The following is an 18049-nucleotide window of genomic DNA, read 5'->3' as shown; positions in this document are numbered from 1 at the left end:
GCAACCATATTTTGGTGACCGTGCCCTTACAAGTAAAAGTCCGGAATTCAAAATGTACTTGAGTAAAAGAACAAAAGTATTGGCATAAAAATGTGCTGAAAATACCGAAAGTAGAAAGTGTCATGCAACAGCATTTATATAACGAATAATTCAGCATTTGTTTCATTCCTCGTTAGTATAGTGGTCAGTATCCCCGCCTGTCACGCGGGAGACCGGGGTTCAATTCCCCGACGGGGAGGATAATTTTTTTTGTTGCAATTTGTTCTTGTTTGCGGATGTCACGGCTCAGCTGGTCTATTGCTGGTTGAAAAGCGCTTAGCTCTTAACTCTGTAAAATCTGCACCTGGCCTGAGAGAACTCACTAACGCTCTGGACCAGGGCTACAGGTTGCGCAGCCTCTAGTCTATGAAATTAATTCAAGGACCCCAACGGAAACAAGTCTGCAAGGACTTTTTTGGCCGGACCTTTTAGACAAAAGCATTATAAATGTAACTGTGTTGTTTTACATTATTTTGCCTAATAAAAATTTCAATCAATCAATCAATAGTCAAAATAAAAAATACACTTTCGCTACTCACCAAAACAAAGACGGTTTTAAGATGTTGAAAGCCTACTTTCCTTAGTGGGAACAGAGCTCCCCACCTCACGTCTAAAATACACTTTTTGGCCAGGCTTTGACTTTTACAGGGGCCAGCACTACACATCAACCCCTAGGAGGCGCACTTGACCACGTTCTGTGATTCAAATGCAAAACACAAGACACTATTGCAAACTATGGCAAAGTGTAAAAAAAAATCTAAATTATTCAAAAATGTCCAAACATTTAAGATATATATGTTTTTAATTCAAAAATATCCACAGCCCTCAGACCAAGTAGACACAAATGGTGCCATCCTATAATGACCGTTAATGAGGACCAATTATAATGAAAAGTGGTCCTTTAAAACAAAACAAAACCAGAATCTTTTTCTTTCCTTTTCTTCTTTTTCATAAACATGTTTATAGGAAGCCAGTCACATAACAAACAATGTCAAATAGACTGGCATAATTGTGCATAATATAAAATAAAATAAACAAACAATGTCAATTAGACTGGCATAATTGTGCATAATATACAATTAAAAAAAAAAAACCAATGTTAATTAGACTGGCATAATTGTGCATAATCAACAAATAATGTCAATTAGACTGGCATAATTGTACATAATATAAAATAAAATCAGCATTCAGCAAACAATGTCAATTAGACTGGCATAATTGTACAAAATATAAAATAAAATAAAAAGTAAAATAGCTTTTCTCTACATCGTTATAAGATCACAGATCTCTGCATGATCTTGAGGTATTGTCATATGCTCGACAGACTGCAAATAAATGATTCGCATTATATAAGCTAGCCTTGTGTTGTTTGATTCCTTTAGATTTTTATAGATTTTGTGTACTGTGCATGCATGATTTTCTTTACCATTTCATTTTGAGTTGTTGCAGTGCCTTGTAGCGAGGCACTGCACTACCTCCTACTGTAGACCCAAACTGTGTCTACCCAAACTTACAAAAACACATTATGAATTAACCACTTAAAGCTGCACTATGTAACTTTCATCTTCCCGGATTTGAACCGGGGTGCTAAATTCTTTACCATTGAGCTAATAGAGCCTGCTTGCTTGCTCCGGGGATAAATTGAATCTTGACCATCAGGACAACATTTGTGTCAGATCCTGTGTCTAGGTGAGACATGACCTTTGACACGATCTAAATGTCTCAATAGAAGAGCAGGGAGACAAAATACAACCACCCCAATGGACCCTTCGCTAAGCCCCACCCACTCCACTCTGTGACTGGTGGTGCGGAGTTAGTCACACCCAGGTCTGGCAGCGCCTGGCAAACTTTGCTTCTCACCCATTGACTTGCATGTTAAATGACGGCTTTTCCCCTTAAAAATTATCGATCATTTCAGCAGCAATAGCTTCAAAATCTCTTCTAAATCTAGTCAACAAGGCCTACAGTAGGCTATGCACTGGACAAATGTGCATGACATTATTTCAATGAACTAAAAACACGGGAAATGTTAGAGGGAGTAATAGCCATGGATACGCGACGGTCGACTGTCTCGACCGTCATGGATGAACTTCAACCTGGTGTTTGCACTTTCTCCATTTACGGCCCGTACATCTACAGAAACGTTCATATTTCAAATATAAAGTGCTTATCCCATGGCCACGGATGTTACATTTATGTACGGGTTCTCAAAAGTACCCGTATCATCCGTATTGTTCAATAAAAAGCATTTTAATCTGATCGGTGGCCATTTTCTCCATATGCGTTCAACTAAGCGACCCTATCGGTTGGTAGGTGTATTGCACTCTGATACATTATAACTCTATGAGAAAATGACCACCGATCGGATTAAAATGCTTTTTATTGAACAACACAGAATATACGGGTACTTTTGAGATTCCCGAGCATAATTTTAACATCCGTGGCCATAGCATAAGCAATTTATATTTGAAATCTGAGCGTTTATATAGATGTACGGACCGTAAATGGAGAAAGTGCAAACACCAGGTTGAAGTTGATCCATGACTGTAACAGGAATTTTCATGTACCGCAGGGTAAGACTACAGTAGCAGTTAATAAATAGACGAACAAATGAATGAATATACTTTAACGTGCGGAATTCGAAACAGGCAGCGCTGGGATTCTGAATTTTGTTACGATTACGGTGATTAGTATCATTGACACCACCTGGGCGAGTGAGTCGTGTAACTTTCCCAACGTTAAGCTGTGTATGTGTTCAACAACACAGGCACAGCCATAGCCTTCCAGTTTAAGCGCAGATTTCAGCTTGGGAAAAGAACCCTCCGGTTGTGGGTAAGTGGAATCTGTTGCTGGTTCATAATCACCATTGCGTTATCGTGGTATTCCTGTTCTTGCTATTATGTTGCAAATGATTGTGTGTGTGTGTGTGTGTGTGTGTGTGCGGGCGAAATAACATTGACAGCTATGGCAGGTGACGAAAGTTTGCCAGACCTGTGCCAGGCTAACAACGGTTGCTAAGCTGGCATTGGACAATCGCTTTTGGGGTGGGGTTTAGCGAAGGGTCCATTGAATTAATTATATTCTATTAACATACTCTACCATACAGATTGGACAAAATTACAATTTATTCATAATATTTTTTTACATAGTGCCGCTTTAAGCCGTATAATATTTTTGGGTGAAAATAACCGACATGTGAGCTTGTAGATCGACTATCTTCACTGTTTCTTAAAAGTTTTTTTGTTTCATTTTTGATGTCTTTGGCTATTCAAAAATAGCAGATATACAAGCTCAGAGCGTGGCACTGAGTGCCGTGCGATGAGCTTGTAGATCTGCTTTATTTTTTTATCGTGAACATGTGTGCAAATCTGTAAACATATATATTTTTAAAGCGAACATTTGACAAATATTTTGTTCCAGGGGCCCCCAGAAGCAAAGATTTGAGTTACAAATGTTCCCTTTAAAATATATATATATATAATATAAAATATATATATTCAAAGATTTGCACAAACTTTCACGATTTTTCTAAAATAGCAGATCTACAAGCCGTGATATGAGCTTGTATATCTGCTATTTTTGAATAGCCATAGAAAGAAAAAAAAAAAGACACGTGCTGCATTCCCGGTCTTAATGGGTTCAAAACAACTACTGTAGGCCTACACAAGCATATTGTGCTTCCAATAGCAGCATTGAGTCAGATGTCAGAGGGTCAACGCAGCACAGAAGGACGACTGTTGTACTTGAAATACCAAATAAGCAAGCGTGATGGTTTGGAAAATGGCTACATCTATTTTTTTAAAGTTCCTCGTCTCATCTCCTCCTCGCCTGCCCTTCCCAGAGGAACGTGCTTCATGTCGAAGGTTCCCTGAGGTCAAATGTCAGTCAAGCCAAGCTCCTCTGTCACGGTTTGATCCTGATGATCCAGCTGGGAATAAAAGCAGAAAGGACAGCATTCATCTGGTGCAACATGTCTCTTTGAATTTATGATGTAATGCTGCTGAAAAGCAGTATTACATCAGCAGCTTCAAATCTTATTAAAAACATAAATAATATATAGGCCGAATATGCAATTTTGCATCTGATGAGAAAGAAAAGTATAACAAAAAGCCTTTATTAATGCATGGCTTGTCAAAATTCAAGGCATTCAGGACATGACATCAATAAATGTCCACAACTGGCACAACAGGTCTATCGCAGCAGGGGGAGCCACAATCCCATGATGTAGGTTAACCTCAACCTTTTTCATGTCAAGGACCCCCAAATGGACACTTATTAGCCCGTGGACCCCCCAAAGGGAAGCTTTTTACGGCTCTAGCAGTGATTCTCAACCGTTTTAATTTCAAGCACCCCCAGTTTGACATGCATTAGGGCTACAGAGACCCCCATTTAATGACATTTATATCTCTGGGACCTCAATTTATATTGTAAAATCAATGTTAATTAATGTTAAACTCTGAGAGTGTACAAATGGAACCAAATGGACCCATTAGGGTCCATTTGGCTCCATGTGTACACTCGGACACTTGTACAATCTGTCCATTTGTACACTCGGAGTTACAGACCCATAAGGGTCCATTTGGTTCCTCACTATCCATCATTTAGCTGGGGACCCCCTCAAGGAGGTTAGGCAACTACATCTTTGTTGCAATCTTTCTGTCTGTTTTTGCACAAGTTGAAAGACTATCATGTGGACTAAAGATCTTCTTTGTATTATGAATGTCTCTAGCTTGTTTATTCTGGTTGTGTTGGGCTGGTGTTCCGTCAAACAACAGCCTGTGTGGTTCAAATTATGTAACAGCTTTTCCAACCTGCTATTGTTTTGCTTTGATCAATCACACCGAGTGCCACGCTACGAGCTTGTAGATCTGCAATTGTTTTTGAAAAATCTTGAAAATTTGAGCAAATCTCTGAATATATATATATTCTTTAAAGCAAACTTTTTAAACTAAAATCTTTGCTTCTGGGGTTTCTACAAATATCTTCTGAATCTGAAAGTTTTTTTGAAATAATATATAATCAGTGGTTCTCAAACTTTTTCATGTCAAAGTTATATTTGGCCGCGGATCCCCATCTCCAAATATCCCCCCAGAAGCAAAGATTTGAGTTACAAATGTTCGCTTTAAAAATATATATTCAAAGACTTTCAAGTTTAAAAAATTTAATGTAGATCTACAAGCTCATTATAGCGTGGCACAGCTCGTGAGCTCCGCGCCTATGAGCTGCACGCCTCTTTTTTCTCTTAGGGAGACCTGTTAAGACACCTAGTAGTCAAGTCATAGAAATGCATAGACAAGTATTTTTCAAAATCCTGCTGAGCGATAAGTTCTTTAATCCTTGATTTATTCTTAAGGTGTAGGAGGCTGACTTTGTAATTCTCTCAATGGCTCTCTTGAAATTCAGACCCATGCGTCCAGGACTATACACTAAGATTTCTGCCTTGGGTTGTGGTTTTTATAACATTACCGATATAAGCTGAGACTGTTAATCGTTCTTCCATGGCTCCAAAAATTACTTTTACAGTTTTGTCTTTAATTGGAAGAAGAAAAAACACATTTGTTGGATTGAAAAACTGCTTTGTCAATTATTGTACTTAAAACGGGAGGTTTAATATTTGCCTATTAATTGTTCATTAGTGAGGTGTCTAGAATAGATTATTCTTCTCTTTGAGTCTTGATTGATGCCAGTTTTCAGGGCCTGTGGGGAGAAACCTGAGAGAAAAGACATTTATTTTTTATTTAGAAGATCTGAGGCTGCAATTTGAAACATTTTAGAAAAACGCCTGTTTTGCCAAATATCATGGCAGCAGCAGGAGGATTTTAGATGCTCTATGTATAATGTTCTTCCAAGACTTTGTGATTGATCGGACAAAATTATGTCGTGGTATTTGAATAGATTTTTAAGTAGGCCTACAGTAGATTGTGAGCCTGTAGTCCTGTACAATTTCTCTCTCTCTCTGTCACCCCCTCCACCCATCTCTTTCTCTGTCTGTTTCTCTCTTTCTCTGTCTGTTTCTCTCTCTCTCTCTCTAGTTTTCATGTCCATGGTCTAGCTCTGCTCAGGTAAATGCTAAGCAATGGATAATCAATGGGGAGCAGGTCATTATTGAGAAATAAGGGTGATTAGACCCCCAACGCGATAGTGGAGGTGAAGGGGTTTGTTTATAATGACCCGCTCCCTCATTGATTATCCCTTGATACCTCGCTGAGCATCAGAAAGGTTTAATGAGTAAAAAACAAGTCTTGTCCCAACACATTCAGCGCGTGTCCGGAGTCCAGTGGTGGAAAAAGTACTCAGATTTTTTATTTCAGTTAAAGTATCAATACAGCAGTGTAGAAATACTCTGTTACAAGTAAAAATCCGGTAATCAAAGTAAAAGTACAAAAGTATTGGCATCAAAATGTACTTAAAGTACCAAAAGTAAAAAGTACTCATTATGCAGAATGTCCCATTTCACAAGTTTAACATGTATACAAATCTTTGGAAAATAGCAGATCTACAAGCTCACAATGCGTCGCATCGTTTCCTGATACCTGATCAAATCGACAGGAAGTGATGCCCACAACGCCCTAGGAAACTTGTGGATATAGGGCTGAAGTGGTTCATGCATGTTTCGTAATAATCTAAATCTGCAAAGTAACTAGTAACTAAAGCTGTCAAATACTTGTAGCGTAGTAAAAGTACAATATTTGCCTCTGAGATGTAATGGAGTAGAAGTAAAAGTATTGAAAATGGGAAATACTCCAGTAAAGTAAAAATACCTCAAAAGTGGACTTAAGTACAGTACTTGAGTAAATGTCCTTAGTTACTTTACACACACTGCCGGAGTCTAGCTAGTAGCTTAGTCACAGGTTCGACAGCCGGGTTGACAAAGACAACCATAGGCAGGGGTACCGGTAACTATGCAGTTAACCTCCTGCTACAGTACGGTAGAGAACCGGGAGTATCGGTGATCCCAGAGGACCAGTATAAGTGAAACACTGCTTTCTTCCACTGGTATATGGCTGGCTGTGATTGTAAATCAGGGACCACCGACCCCCCCAAGGCCACAGACAGGTGGTTAAAAGACTAATCAGTCTCAACTGTCGATACAGCCTGCGCTTCTCCAGGTGCTCTGGCAGCAACAGCCAGAGAACATTGAGCAGCCAGAGAGGAGCGCTAGCTCCAATCGGAACCTCTCCCTCCGCTATATAGCGCCGAGATGAGGTTCCACTCAGCTCGGTGCCATTTGAGCAGGACATTTTCGAATATTTTCCACTATGCATGATTCGTACCCTTTTTCCCATTGCATTGGGGAAAACATGGCCACAGGCTGACATTTCAAGCGATTTAAATGCGTATTCTTTGCTGCTAGAAGTTAAAAACATCTGAAAGCAGTGCAGAAAACCTGTACTTTTTGGATACGATGTGTGGAAAAGGGTAAGAATCACGTATAGTGGAAAATATTTGAAAATGTCCTGCTAAAAACGACACCGAGCTGCGTGGGACCTCATCTCGGAGCGGTAGCGGAGGGAGAGGTTCCAAATGGGGCTACCAGAAGGTTGAAAGGTGAAAGGTGACATAGGTCAGTGGTTCATAACCTTTTCAGGCCACGAACCCCCTAAAAAGAATCATATTTGAACTAGGGACCCCCCCAAAATAATCATATTTTTCTAGCCCTCCCCCACCCTGACAAGCACTTGGAATTGTAGGAGTTGAGGCATTACATTTAGTTTGACTCGGTTCCACAGATAAATATTGTGGAAAATAGCCGGCTCTATCGTCGTTGTGAGCTTGTAGATCGTCTATTTTCACAATTTTGCCTCTTTCTTATATTATTTGACAATTTGGCCAATGTTTGACCAGTTTTTAGTATAGTTTGTTGATGCAGTAATGGTCTTTTTCATAAAAAAATTTCAACAGTTAAAAATGTTAGGTATTAAACTGTCACTTTACTCTGGGGACCCACCAAAAAATCATGTGGGCACCCCCCTGGCCTGGGGGTCCCGACCCACAGGTCGAGAACCACCGACATACAGTAGGTTACGAATAGTCCCAGTAGGACTAAGGACTATTCTTTGTATTGCATTAAAATTACTAGGCAGACATTACAAGTTTGGGCTTAAATGATAAATCACTAATACATACATTCAGTTTGTAATTATTTGCCAGCCCAAAACCATATGAAATGCAGAGTTTTAGGCGTAGAAACCACACTGTATTATGCGTCATATTATAAAACAATCTCTGGGAAAATGGCAGTAGTAGAAGAAGTACTCAAATGTTTTACTTAAGTAAAAGTGTCAATACTGGAATGTAGAAGTACTCTGTTACGAGTAAAAGTCAAAATGTACTTAAAGTACCAAAAGTAAAAGTACTCATTATGCAGAATGTCCCATTTCAAGTTTTCAAATCTTTTGAAAATAGACGATCTACAAGCTCACAGTTGCACCGCACCGTATTTTCAAATGGCCGAAATGTATATAGGGTTGAAGTGGTTAATGTAGCCTATGTTTTGTAATACTAATCATCAATCTACAATGTAACTAGTAACTAAAGTTTTCAAATATGTACTGGAGTAAAAGTACAATATTTGGATCCGAGATGTAGTGGAGTAGAAGTAAAAGTACTGAAAATTGGAAATACTCCAGTAAAGTAAAAGTACCTCAAACTTGTACTCAAAATGTGTCAAAAATTTTTACTTAAGTACTTGAGTATCTGTACTTAGTTACTTTACACCACTGGAAAATGGCCACATTCTTATGAAATATCTTGCAAGGAGCAGTCCACAGGATTACTGAGAATGTTTCACATCTTTTCTGCCTTCGCATGTTCCCATGCTGCAGCCTAATAAGTATATATCTGCAGCCGATCAATTGACAAATATTGATCTGGTGCTACAGGCCTCTAATGAAGTTCTGCGTTGCCAGAGGATTTACTTCCTCGGGTGGATAATGAGCGGTTCTTGAATAGATAGTTCTTGCAGGAGAGCGGGCACATAGGGCTGTGGGATTATGGACATGAGCAGAGTCTGCTCATTAGGCCGAAGGAATTGTGGAGACCAGGGAAATGAATTTGTTGTGCGTCCATCATTCCCAGAGGCGTCATATAGTATTGTCATCTAACAAACTGATTTAAACAGAAACCAGTCACTGAGTACCAGTCACTTACAGTTTTTCCACCATTGTTAACACACACAAAAGCGAAAACTCGGCACAATTTGTACACCCTTCACTTCATGTACCTATAATTCTCGACCCAATTTGGCACTACTTCACACTCCCTTATCTGCATTAGACTCTGACTTTCCTTCTTTACACTCTGATGTCAATTACACGTCACCTTGTTGTCCAAACACTACGCACAATGTTCAGTTGTTGCACACACTTCTCACGTAAAATCTCAAAGCATCAACCTACAACAGGCACGTGCACACATAGACATCAAAGGGCGCTTGAGCCTCTGCCCTTTTACTCTCCTGTAAAAAGTGCCCTCAAATGCAAATGCCCCCTTTCCATGCCGTACCTGAACGCAGCGTTCAAGAGAATTGCCTTTTCCAAACTCTCCTGAACTTGTATGCAGCATTTTATGTTGAAAGAATTGCATCTCCAGTATTGGCTTGAATCTAGATTATACTTAGTTGAGTGCGGCATCGACGCGTTGTGAGCTTGGAGATCGGCTATTTTCGTCATTTTCACCAAAAGTGCCCTTTTAGAAATGTCAGCCCCTGCCCCTCTAACATTCTCTGCACGTCCCTGACCCACAACACACGAATATTCAAATCCTAAACATTCAGGTCTGGTGAGCTTGTGGCGACGTCAGTGTTGTGGCCTGTCAGGGCTTCATGCACGTTTCTTCCAACGCTGCTTGGACAGGCAGAACATTGCCTGTGATGTAGATGAGGCCCTCTGGCCAGACAGGAACCGGAGGTGTGATGCCTAAACAGTGTTGATTTTGACAGCAAATTTTGATTTAGTTTTAGTCATAGTCTTTTGAATAAAATTTCATTTAGTTTTAGTCATATTTTAGTAATCTGAAATGTTTTAGTTTTTGTCTAGCTTTAGTCGACTAAACATCATAAGATTATAGCATATACAAAAAAATATTTTGGCCTTGATGGCGTCGTAATGGCTGATTTAGCACTTGGTTGCATGGTGAAAATAGCCGATCTACAAGCTCACAACGCGTCGCAGCGCGACGCGTTGTGAGCATGTAGATCTGCTATTTTCAGAGCACAACACCCGAGCGCAACCAAACATAAAATTACGTATCTTTTAGTTCTACTGGATCTCTTCTCCACTAGTCCCTCACTAACATTTTAGTCTAGTTTTTATTTGTTGACGAAATTGTCAATATATTTAGTCTTAGTTTTAGTCATCATAGCTTAGTTTTTATTTAGTTTTTGTCAGCGAAAAAATATAGTCGACATTCATTTTACGTCAGAGTTTTACTCAATGAAATTAACACTGTGCCTAAATCATGTACCGAAATAAAACTTTTTTGGCTGCATATTTGTGTGCTGTTTTATGTTCGGCTATGAAAAGGGTAGGCCTACACTGAGTCATTTTACAAAAGGAGAAATGGCTCATTCTCGAGAGTCATTGTGTGTTCCATTTCTATGATTGTGTTTAAAATTTTGCACTGCATTGTGCTGTAAATACTTGGTAGTGTGCATCAAATGCTTAGTTGTGTGTACTCAATGAATGGTATGTGTGTGTCATTTGAAAATATGGCTGTGTACCAAATGAAGACACAAGTTCCATTTTGTGAACAGTTAAGAGATTTGATGGCAAAGAGTCATCTTGCGAAGGGAGTGTCAGGTTTAGCATTTTGTGTGTGAGGTTTTCAGTTTTGTGTGGGCAGTTGTGAGAAAGGCGTTATTGTTTTGAGAAACGTAACAATGGTATATTCTATATTGCAGTATTGATACTTTTGCTTAAGTAAAAATATAAATGTACTTTTTCCACCACTGGTGACACGCAGCAAAGGTCGTCTGGCTCGGGAATCTATGTTTTGATTGGGGTTGCCCCCGGAACAACTTGTTTCTGATTGTGGTTGCCCTTGGGTAACACAGAGATCGTCCAATTTAACAAAGGTGCTCTCGAGTGATAGGACGTGATGTCGTCTCCCTGCAGCGACAGGACGTTCTCATAGAATAAAGGTTGAGGGTTTAAGAGCCTGGGAGCCATCTGGTCCCCTCCGCCTGTCAGCAGCGATGCATCATGCTAATGGAATGGCAGCGGCCCAGGTTACAGCTATAGCTGTCATACAACATCTCCATCTGCTTATACAGGGACCATGGGAGGATGAGAGAGGAAGAGAGAGGAAGAGAGAGACTGAGAGAGAGAAAGAGAGGGAAAGAAAGAGACAGACAGAGACAGACAGACAGACAGACAGACAGACAGACAGAGAGCTACTGTAGGGACAGAGAGTGAGAGAGAGAGAAACCGAGACAGACAGAGAGAGAGAGGGAGGGAGCGAGCGAGCGAGAGAGAGACAGAGAGAGCTACTGTACAGACACAGAGAGAGAGACTGAGAGCGAGAGAAACAGACAGAGAGAAAGAGAGAGAGAGATGGTGGAGGGGTGACAGGAATGGGGGGCAGACAGTGAAGAGAAACAAGTGTGACTGTGTGTGTATTTACTCGTGTGCGTGAGTGCGTGTGTGTGTGTGTGTGTGTGTGTGTGTGTGTGTGTGTGTGTGTGTGTGTGTGTGTGTGTGTGTGTGTGTGTGTGTGTGTGTGTGTGTGTGTGTGTGTGTGTGTGTGTGCGTGCGCATGCACCCGTGCACTGTCTGTACACAACACATGCATTCGTAGGCGTGTCTGGGTGCCTCTCTCTGTCTTCCCAACTCAGCGGAGCGTGAACTGATATTGATTTAGCTTCAAGAAGACAGCGAGGTCTGTGACAGGTGGGCCGCTGCCGCTACGCTGTCTCCTCTGGACCACCATGACTTACCAGCAGACATTCTGTCTGTGTCCATTGCAGCAGATACAGAGCAGTAACCTAATGCACACCATGCCTGATCCCTGCTTTTAAACCCTATATTAACTATATACGTTGGCTCTATACTAGGTCCGCTCCTATTTTCCCTCTACACCAAATATCTTCGCCGGAAATAGCCGATCTACAACCGTCCGACCGATGTCAGTACTATGATGTCATGCTGACGATGTCTATGTCCCTTGAGGTTTCGGGCAGCTACGCGGCCCTCACACCTACGTCGCACCGCCGATCCCACCGATATGCCCATATATGGAGATCCCTGATGTCATCAGTATATGCCCATGGGCATGACCATATATGGAGATCTTTGTATCTGTCAGTCCTTGTCCCTTTTATGGCCATATATGGAGATCCTTGATATACATAGTGAACTCTATATATGGTCATGTGTGAGTCATAGTGAACTCTATGTATGGTCATGTGTGAGTCAAAATGACAGGGTGGTCTGCCAATAGCCAATTGTAATATAGGATATAAAAGGGCATACAATCACATACCTTTGCAGACATGGAAGTGAAAGACACTGATGCTGCTATGCTCAGCAACTATGAGGTATTCAAACTCCTAACGGACATGAAGGAACGGAGGAAGGAGGAGGACAATAGTGGGAAGAAGAACAAACACAGCGCCAGACAGCAGAACCTCGACACCATCGTGTCTGAGACGTGGCAGTACCTCTCACGGACGCCCTGCAGCAGGCAGCAGGGTCCAGAGACGGTCAAAGAGTTCCTCACCGCCATGATGCCTCACACACTCACAAAGGCTGAGAAACTACAGCTGCTGAACCTCAGGCCACAGACCGCCGTGGAGATCCACCTGATAGTAGAGGAGTGTGGGGAGAGGCTGTACGAGGAGCAGATCGATGAGCTCATTCAGACAGTCACCGGCATCCTTCCTGGACATTAGAGATACCGGTATCAGAAAAGCTGCCGATACTGCCTAAAATGCTGGTATCGGTATATCAGTGAGTATGCCAGTGTATGCCGATCCGATGTCACGTAGTTAATCACATGATATGTAATTTACAGTAATATTTTGTATTTTTGAAGGCTTCAGTTGATGAGGCACTACTGTTTTCCAGACCCAAGGGGTCGGCCTACATGAGGCTTTGTCGGTCGGTCGGTCTGTCCCTCTTTTCCTGTCCTGTCCCTCTTTTCCTCTGCACACACGTCATGCGAAGTCCGGCCATTCAGATTTCAACCACTAGGGGTCTGGCAGTACCAGGTCTCCTGGTTCCCTTGTTTATAAACATTTATAAATGTTTTTAATTTCCTGAATCAAAGCACCACCAGGGCTAGATGGCATCTTCTGGGAGATAGACGCCCAGGACCTAACCACTATTGGCCGGTCGCAATGACCCCAATAATCATGAAATACCTGGAAAAACGGATCCTGAACACCGTCCTGCCAGCTGTCGGACTCCCATCAGTTTGCCTACAGGGACAAACGAGGGACAGAGGATGCAACTCCAACTCCTAGACTGTTCATCAGACAATTTCACCACAATTCTCTTTGTTGACTTTGTTGACAACCAGTGTTGATTTTGTCGACTAAAACTATGACAAAAAATGTTCGTCGACAACCTTTTTTCAGTGACAAAAACTAAATAAAAACTAAATAAAAACGAAGCTATGATGACTAAAACTAAGAGTAAATATATTGACAATTCTGTCAACAAATAAAAACTAGACTAAAATGTTAGGGAGGGACTAGTGGAGAAGAGATCCAGTAGAACTAAAAGACAAGTCATTTTATGTTTAGTTGCGCTCCGGTGTTGTGCTCTGAAAATAGCTGATCTACAAGCTCACAACGCGTCGCTCTGCGACACATTGTGAGCTTGTAGATCTGCTATTTTCAGCATGCAACCAAGTGTAAAATCAGCCATTACGACGCCATCAAGGCACCGCCTAAATACAAATTAGTCGAATAAATCTACTGTAGATTTAGTCGACTAAAACTAGACAAAAACTAAAACATTTCAGATGACTAAAATAATTATGACTAAAACAAAATGGAATTTTATTCAAAAGACTATGACTAAAACTAAATACAAATTTGCTGTCAAAATCAACACTGCCTTCAACACAACATTCAGCGCCACCATCAGGACACTCCACCACCTCAACATCCCTCCACTTCTCATCCACTGGATTGACAACTTCCACAGACTATTAGAATAGGCTCAGTAAGTATCATACCCTCAGGGCTGTGTCCTCATACCTTCCTTCCTTATACCCTCTTTACACAAATGGCTGTACCAGCCCCTCACCCACCATCACATACTTCAAATACTCTGATGACACTTGTTGGACCACTCAGTAACATTAACTTTGTCACAGCTTATCATAGTATTATAATACAATTTCCTACTTCACACAAGAGCACACTGGCAATTATCTACAGCTGAACGTTGACAAAAGAGCTGCTCATAATAGAAAAAGAAAAGAAAAGAATGAGCTAAAATAAAACAATACATTGACAGGGAAGCACAAGAAATAAATCAAAAAGCTCAATAGTACACTGACTTTGTAATTGCGTCAATCCATTATAGGACCGGGAACGCATCGGTGTAATTTTTTAGATTTCATTGGGCTATTCAAAAATAGATAAGATATACAAGCTCATATGAGACCAAAACATTTTGAGATGGGGTCTGCGGACAAATACGTATCTAAAAATGTTTTCTAAATCCTAACAGTATGTTGCTATATCAGTGGTGCTCCAACTTTTCCATGTCAAGGACCCCCGAATGTATTTGGCCGCGGACCCCTCATCTCAAATTTTCCATGATTTTTCCCAAAATAGCAGATCAACAAGCTCATAGCGTGGCACTTGGTGCCGCGCTATGAGCTTGCATATCTGCAATTTTTGAATAGCCAAAGAAATCTTAGAATGACACACAGATGCTTTCCTGGTCTTAATGGATTAATATGGCTCTGAGAGTTCACCAAGACTTCTGGCTTGGATGGTGTTTTTCAACACTGCCGACTGAAGCTGAGCAGCTGACTTTTAATCCTTCTTCCTTGGCTCCAAAAACAATTACTTCAGTTTTGTCTTGGCACATTCAGTTGTTGATTATTCAATGCATTTACTCGCTGCTTGTATCAGTATCCATTGCAGCAGATACAGAGCAGTAACCTGTATCAGTATCAGTGGTGTAAAGTAACTAAGCACATTTACTCAAGTACTGTACTGTGGATTTTTTCTTTACTGGAGTATTTCCAATTTTCAGTACTTTTACTTCTACTCCACTACATCTCAGAGGCATATATTGTACTTTTACTCCACTACAATTATTTGAAAACTTTAGTTACTTTGTAGATTTTGAGTATTTTTACAAAACATACAGTCACCACTTCAGCCCTATATACATTTCGGCCATTTGAGAGCTACAAGCTCACAATGCATCGCGATGTGACGCATTGTGAGCCTGTAGATCTGCTATTAAAAAACTTGAAATGGGCATAATGATGCATAATGAGTACTTTTACTTTTGGTAATTTAAGTACATTTTGATGCCAATACTTTTATACTTTTAACTCAAGTACATTTTGAATTCCGGAATTTTACTTGTAACGGAGTATTTCTATATTGCAGTATTGATACTTTTACTCAAGTAAAACATTTGAGTACTTTTTCCACCACTGGACAGCATAGTCCCCTGGGTATATGGTTATAATAAATGTGTGTGTCGTTTTGCATAATTACATTGTTATTTTCCATAATGGACCCAGTGGGAGCATGTTGATGGAAGAGGAATTAATCAATCCATTTGGGCCCATGCAGCATCCATAATGCATTTCTTTGATATGAAGATACATTTGCTCAAGCCATGAGCAATTAAATGGTATCCATAGCAATCAGTGGTGTAAAGTAACTGGTACTTTAAGTACATTTTGATACCAATACTTTTGTACTTTTACTCAAGTAAATTTTTAATTCCGGACTTTTACTTGTAAGTATTGATACTTTTACTTAAGTAAAACATTTGAGTACTTTTTCCACCACTGACAGCAATAGGTGTGGCAGTGGCCTAGAGCGGCCGTCAGGAACTGTAAGGTTCCTGGCTCAAAAACCCTGGCACCTCCTGGCCTTTTGTGTCCTTGAGCAAGACACTGAACCCCAAACTGCTCCCGGTGAGCAGGTTGGTGCCTGGTTTTCCTCTGCCGATGAAGTGTGACTGTGTCCGTTCACTTTATCGGACCAGTCTTCTATACAGAGCCTTCTATTGGCGAATAGTGACAAAGCCCTGAACCGGAAGATTACGGAATGCACTGGAGTCTATGAGCGTTTGTCACTATTTCGACTTTACATGAAGTCAAGGACTTCAACCGGTCAACTCAACCGAGCAAGATCTTAACTCATTCAGTGCCTGACTTATTTCTGGCAGTTTGGCTCTGAGGGCCAGAGCCAACATTCATTGTAAAAAAAAAATCACACCCTGTGTGAAGTGGGCGGTGTCTTGCTAGCTAATCACAATACTGAATGGAGTCAACCAATCATGTACAAAAGATAAATACATTTATTGAAACACTCTTTATGATGGACGAAACCATAACTTGAAAAAAACAAATTTTTGGTTTTTTTCAAGTTATGCTTTCTTATATAGGGCTATGCACATGTGTCATGTGACACTGGCCAATCACAGTCCTGAATAAACTGTGATTGGCCAATCACAGCGCAGGATAATTGTACAAATTTCCTGGGCCCAGATCACAGCGCAGGAAAATGTACATTTTTCCAAATCTCACTTATAGGGGCGGTTTCACCGCCCAAAAAGTGCTTAGGAGCCGAGATACAGCCTTTTTCAGTAAGAAGTTAAACAAGAAGTGAATGGAGCAGAACATTTTCAAATCATCATATCTTGGGTTCTGAACATTAAAAAATAAAAATAAAATAAATAAATAAAAATAAATAAAATCAATGTTTTTTTATTTAATTACTTTGGACGTCTTAGACGTCCAGTGGCACAGGGCTTATGATACAACGGACGTCTTAGACGTCGAGGAAGGCACTTGCATGGAGGGCCCTGAACGGCATGACCAGTGTATGGAACTCCAACCTCCCCCGTCAAATCAAACTCAGCTTCTTCTATGCTACGGTAGAGTCTGTTCTCCTCTATGGCAGTGAATGCTGAACCCTAAAACCGACCTTGCAGAAGTCTCTAGATCAGTGGTTCTCAACCAGTGGTCCGGGGACCACCAGTGGTACTTGGGGGGTACCAGGGGGTCCCCAGCGTAATTAGTTAACATGTCACAATAATTTCAACCACTTAGCTTTGGCTATTCAAAAATAGCAGATCTACAAGCTCATAGTGCGGCACGAGTGCCGCACTATGAGCTTGTAGATCTGCTATTTTTTGAAAAATCTTGAAAATGTGTGCATATCTTTGAATATATATATTTTCTTAAGCGAAGATTTTTAACTCAAATCTTTGCTTCTGGGGGTCCCTGGCACGTTTTCAGATGGGGGTCCGCGGCCAAATGTATATCAATTTAGGGGTCCTTGGCATGAAGAAGGTTGAAAACCACTGCTCTAGATGGATGCTACACCAGAATGTTGCGAGCAGTACTTAACATCAGCAAGAGTACACATGTAACCAACAGGATCATGTACGAGGGAATACCAAGGGTGAGCGAGAAAATTGCAGCCAGGAGAATGAGACTAGCAGGACACTGCAAAAGGCATCAAGAGCTGCCGGCCAGCAAATTGGTGCTGTGGGAACCAACACACGGGCACCGGTCACAAGGACGTCCCACACTAACATACGTGGATGTATTCAAGAATGATGCAGGAGCACAAAGTACCAATGAACTGGCCAGATGTATGGAGAACCGGAAGCGACGATGGAGGGCTCGTCTGAGGACGACCTAGAGATGAACTCTGTTGCTGTTTTCTTCCCCAGAGGTGAATATACAGCACTTTGGATGAAGCACTATAGAAATGCAGACCATTTACCGATAAGTATCACCGGGTCCGCCGGGCAGAGTATAGGTGACTGTGAAGGGGGGGGGGGGTCCCCGGAAC

The 18049-nt window shown here is 41.0% G+C and overlaps 1 protein-coding gene across 1 annotated transcript; it reads left to right on the top strand.

The window, feature by feature from the left end:
- Positions 1-12529: 12529 nt before the first annotated feature.
- Positions 12530-12928, top strand: LOC308090049 (DNA-directed RNA polymerase III subunit RPC9-like; the record flags this gene model as incomplete). The annotated part of the gene is made up of 1 exon (XM_080435082.1): positions 12530-12928. The coding sequence occupies one exon, from the start codon at positions 12530-12532 to the stop codon at positions 12926-12928; it is 399 nt and encodes a 132-aa protein (XP_080291208.1).
- Between the last annotated feature and the right edge of the window lie 5121 nt (positions 12929-18049).

This window comes from Gymnoscopelus braueri (genome assembly GCF_963280865.1).
Source record: "Gymnoscopelus braueri genome assembly, chromosome: 8".
Taxonomy (NCBI): Eukaryota; Metazoa; Chordata; class Actinopteri; order Myctophiformes; family Myctophidae; genus Gymnoscopelus; species Gymnoscopelus braueri.
The sequence above is the reverse complement of the archived record's forward strand: the minus strand, read 5'-3'. Positions and strand labels throughout refer to the sequence as shown.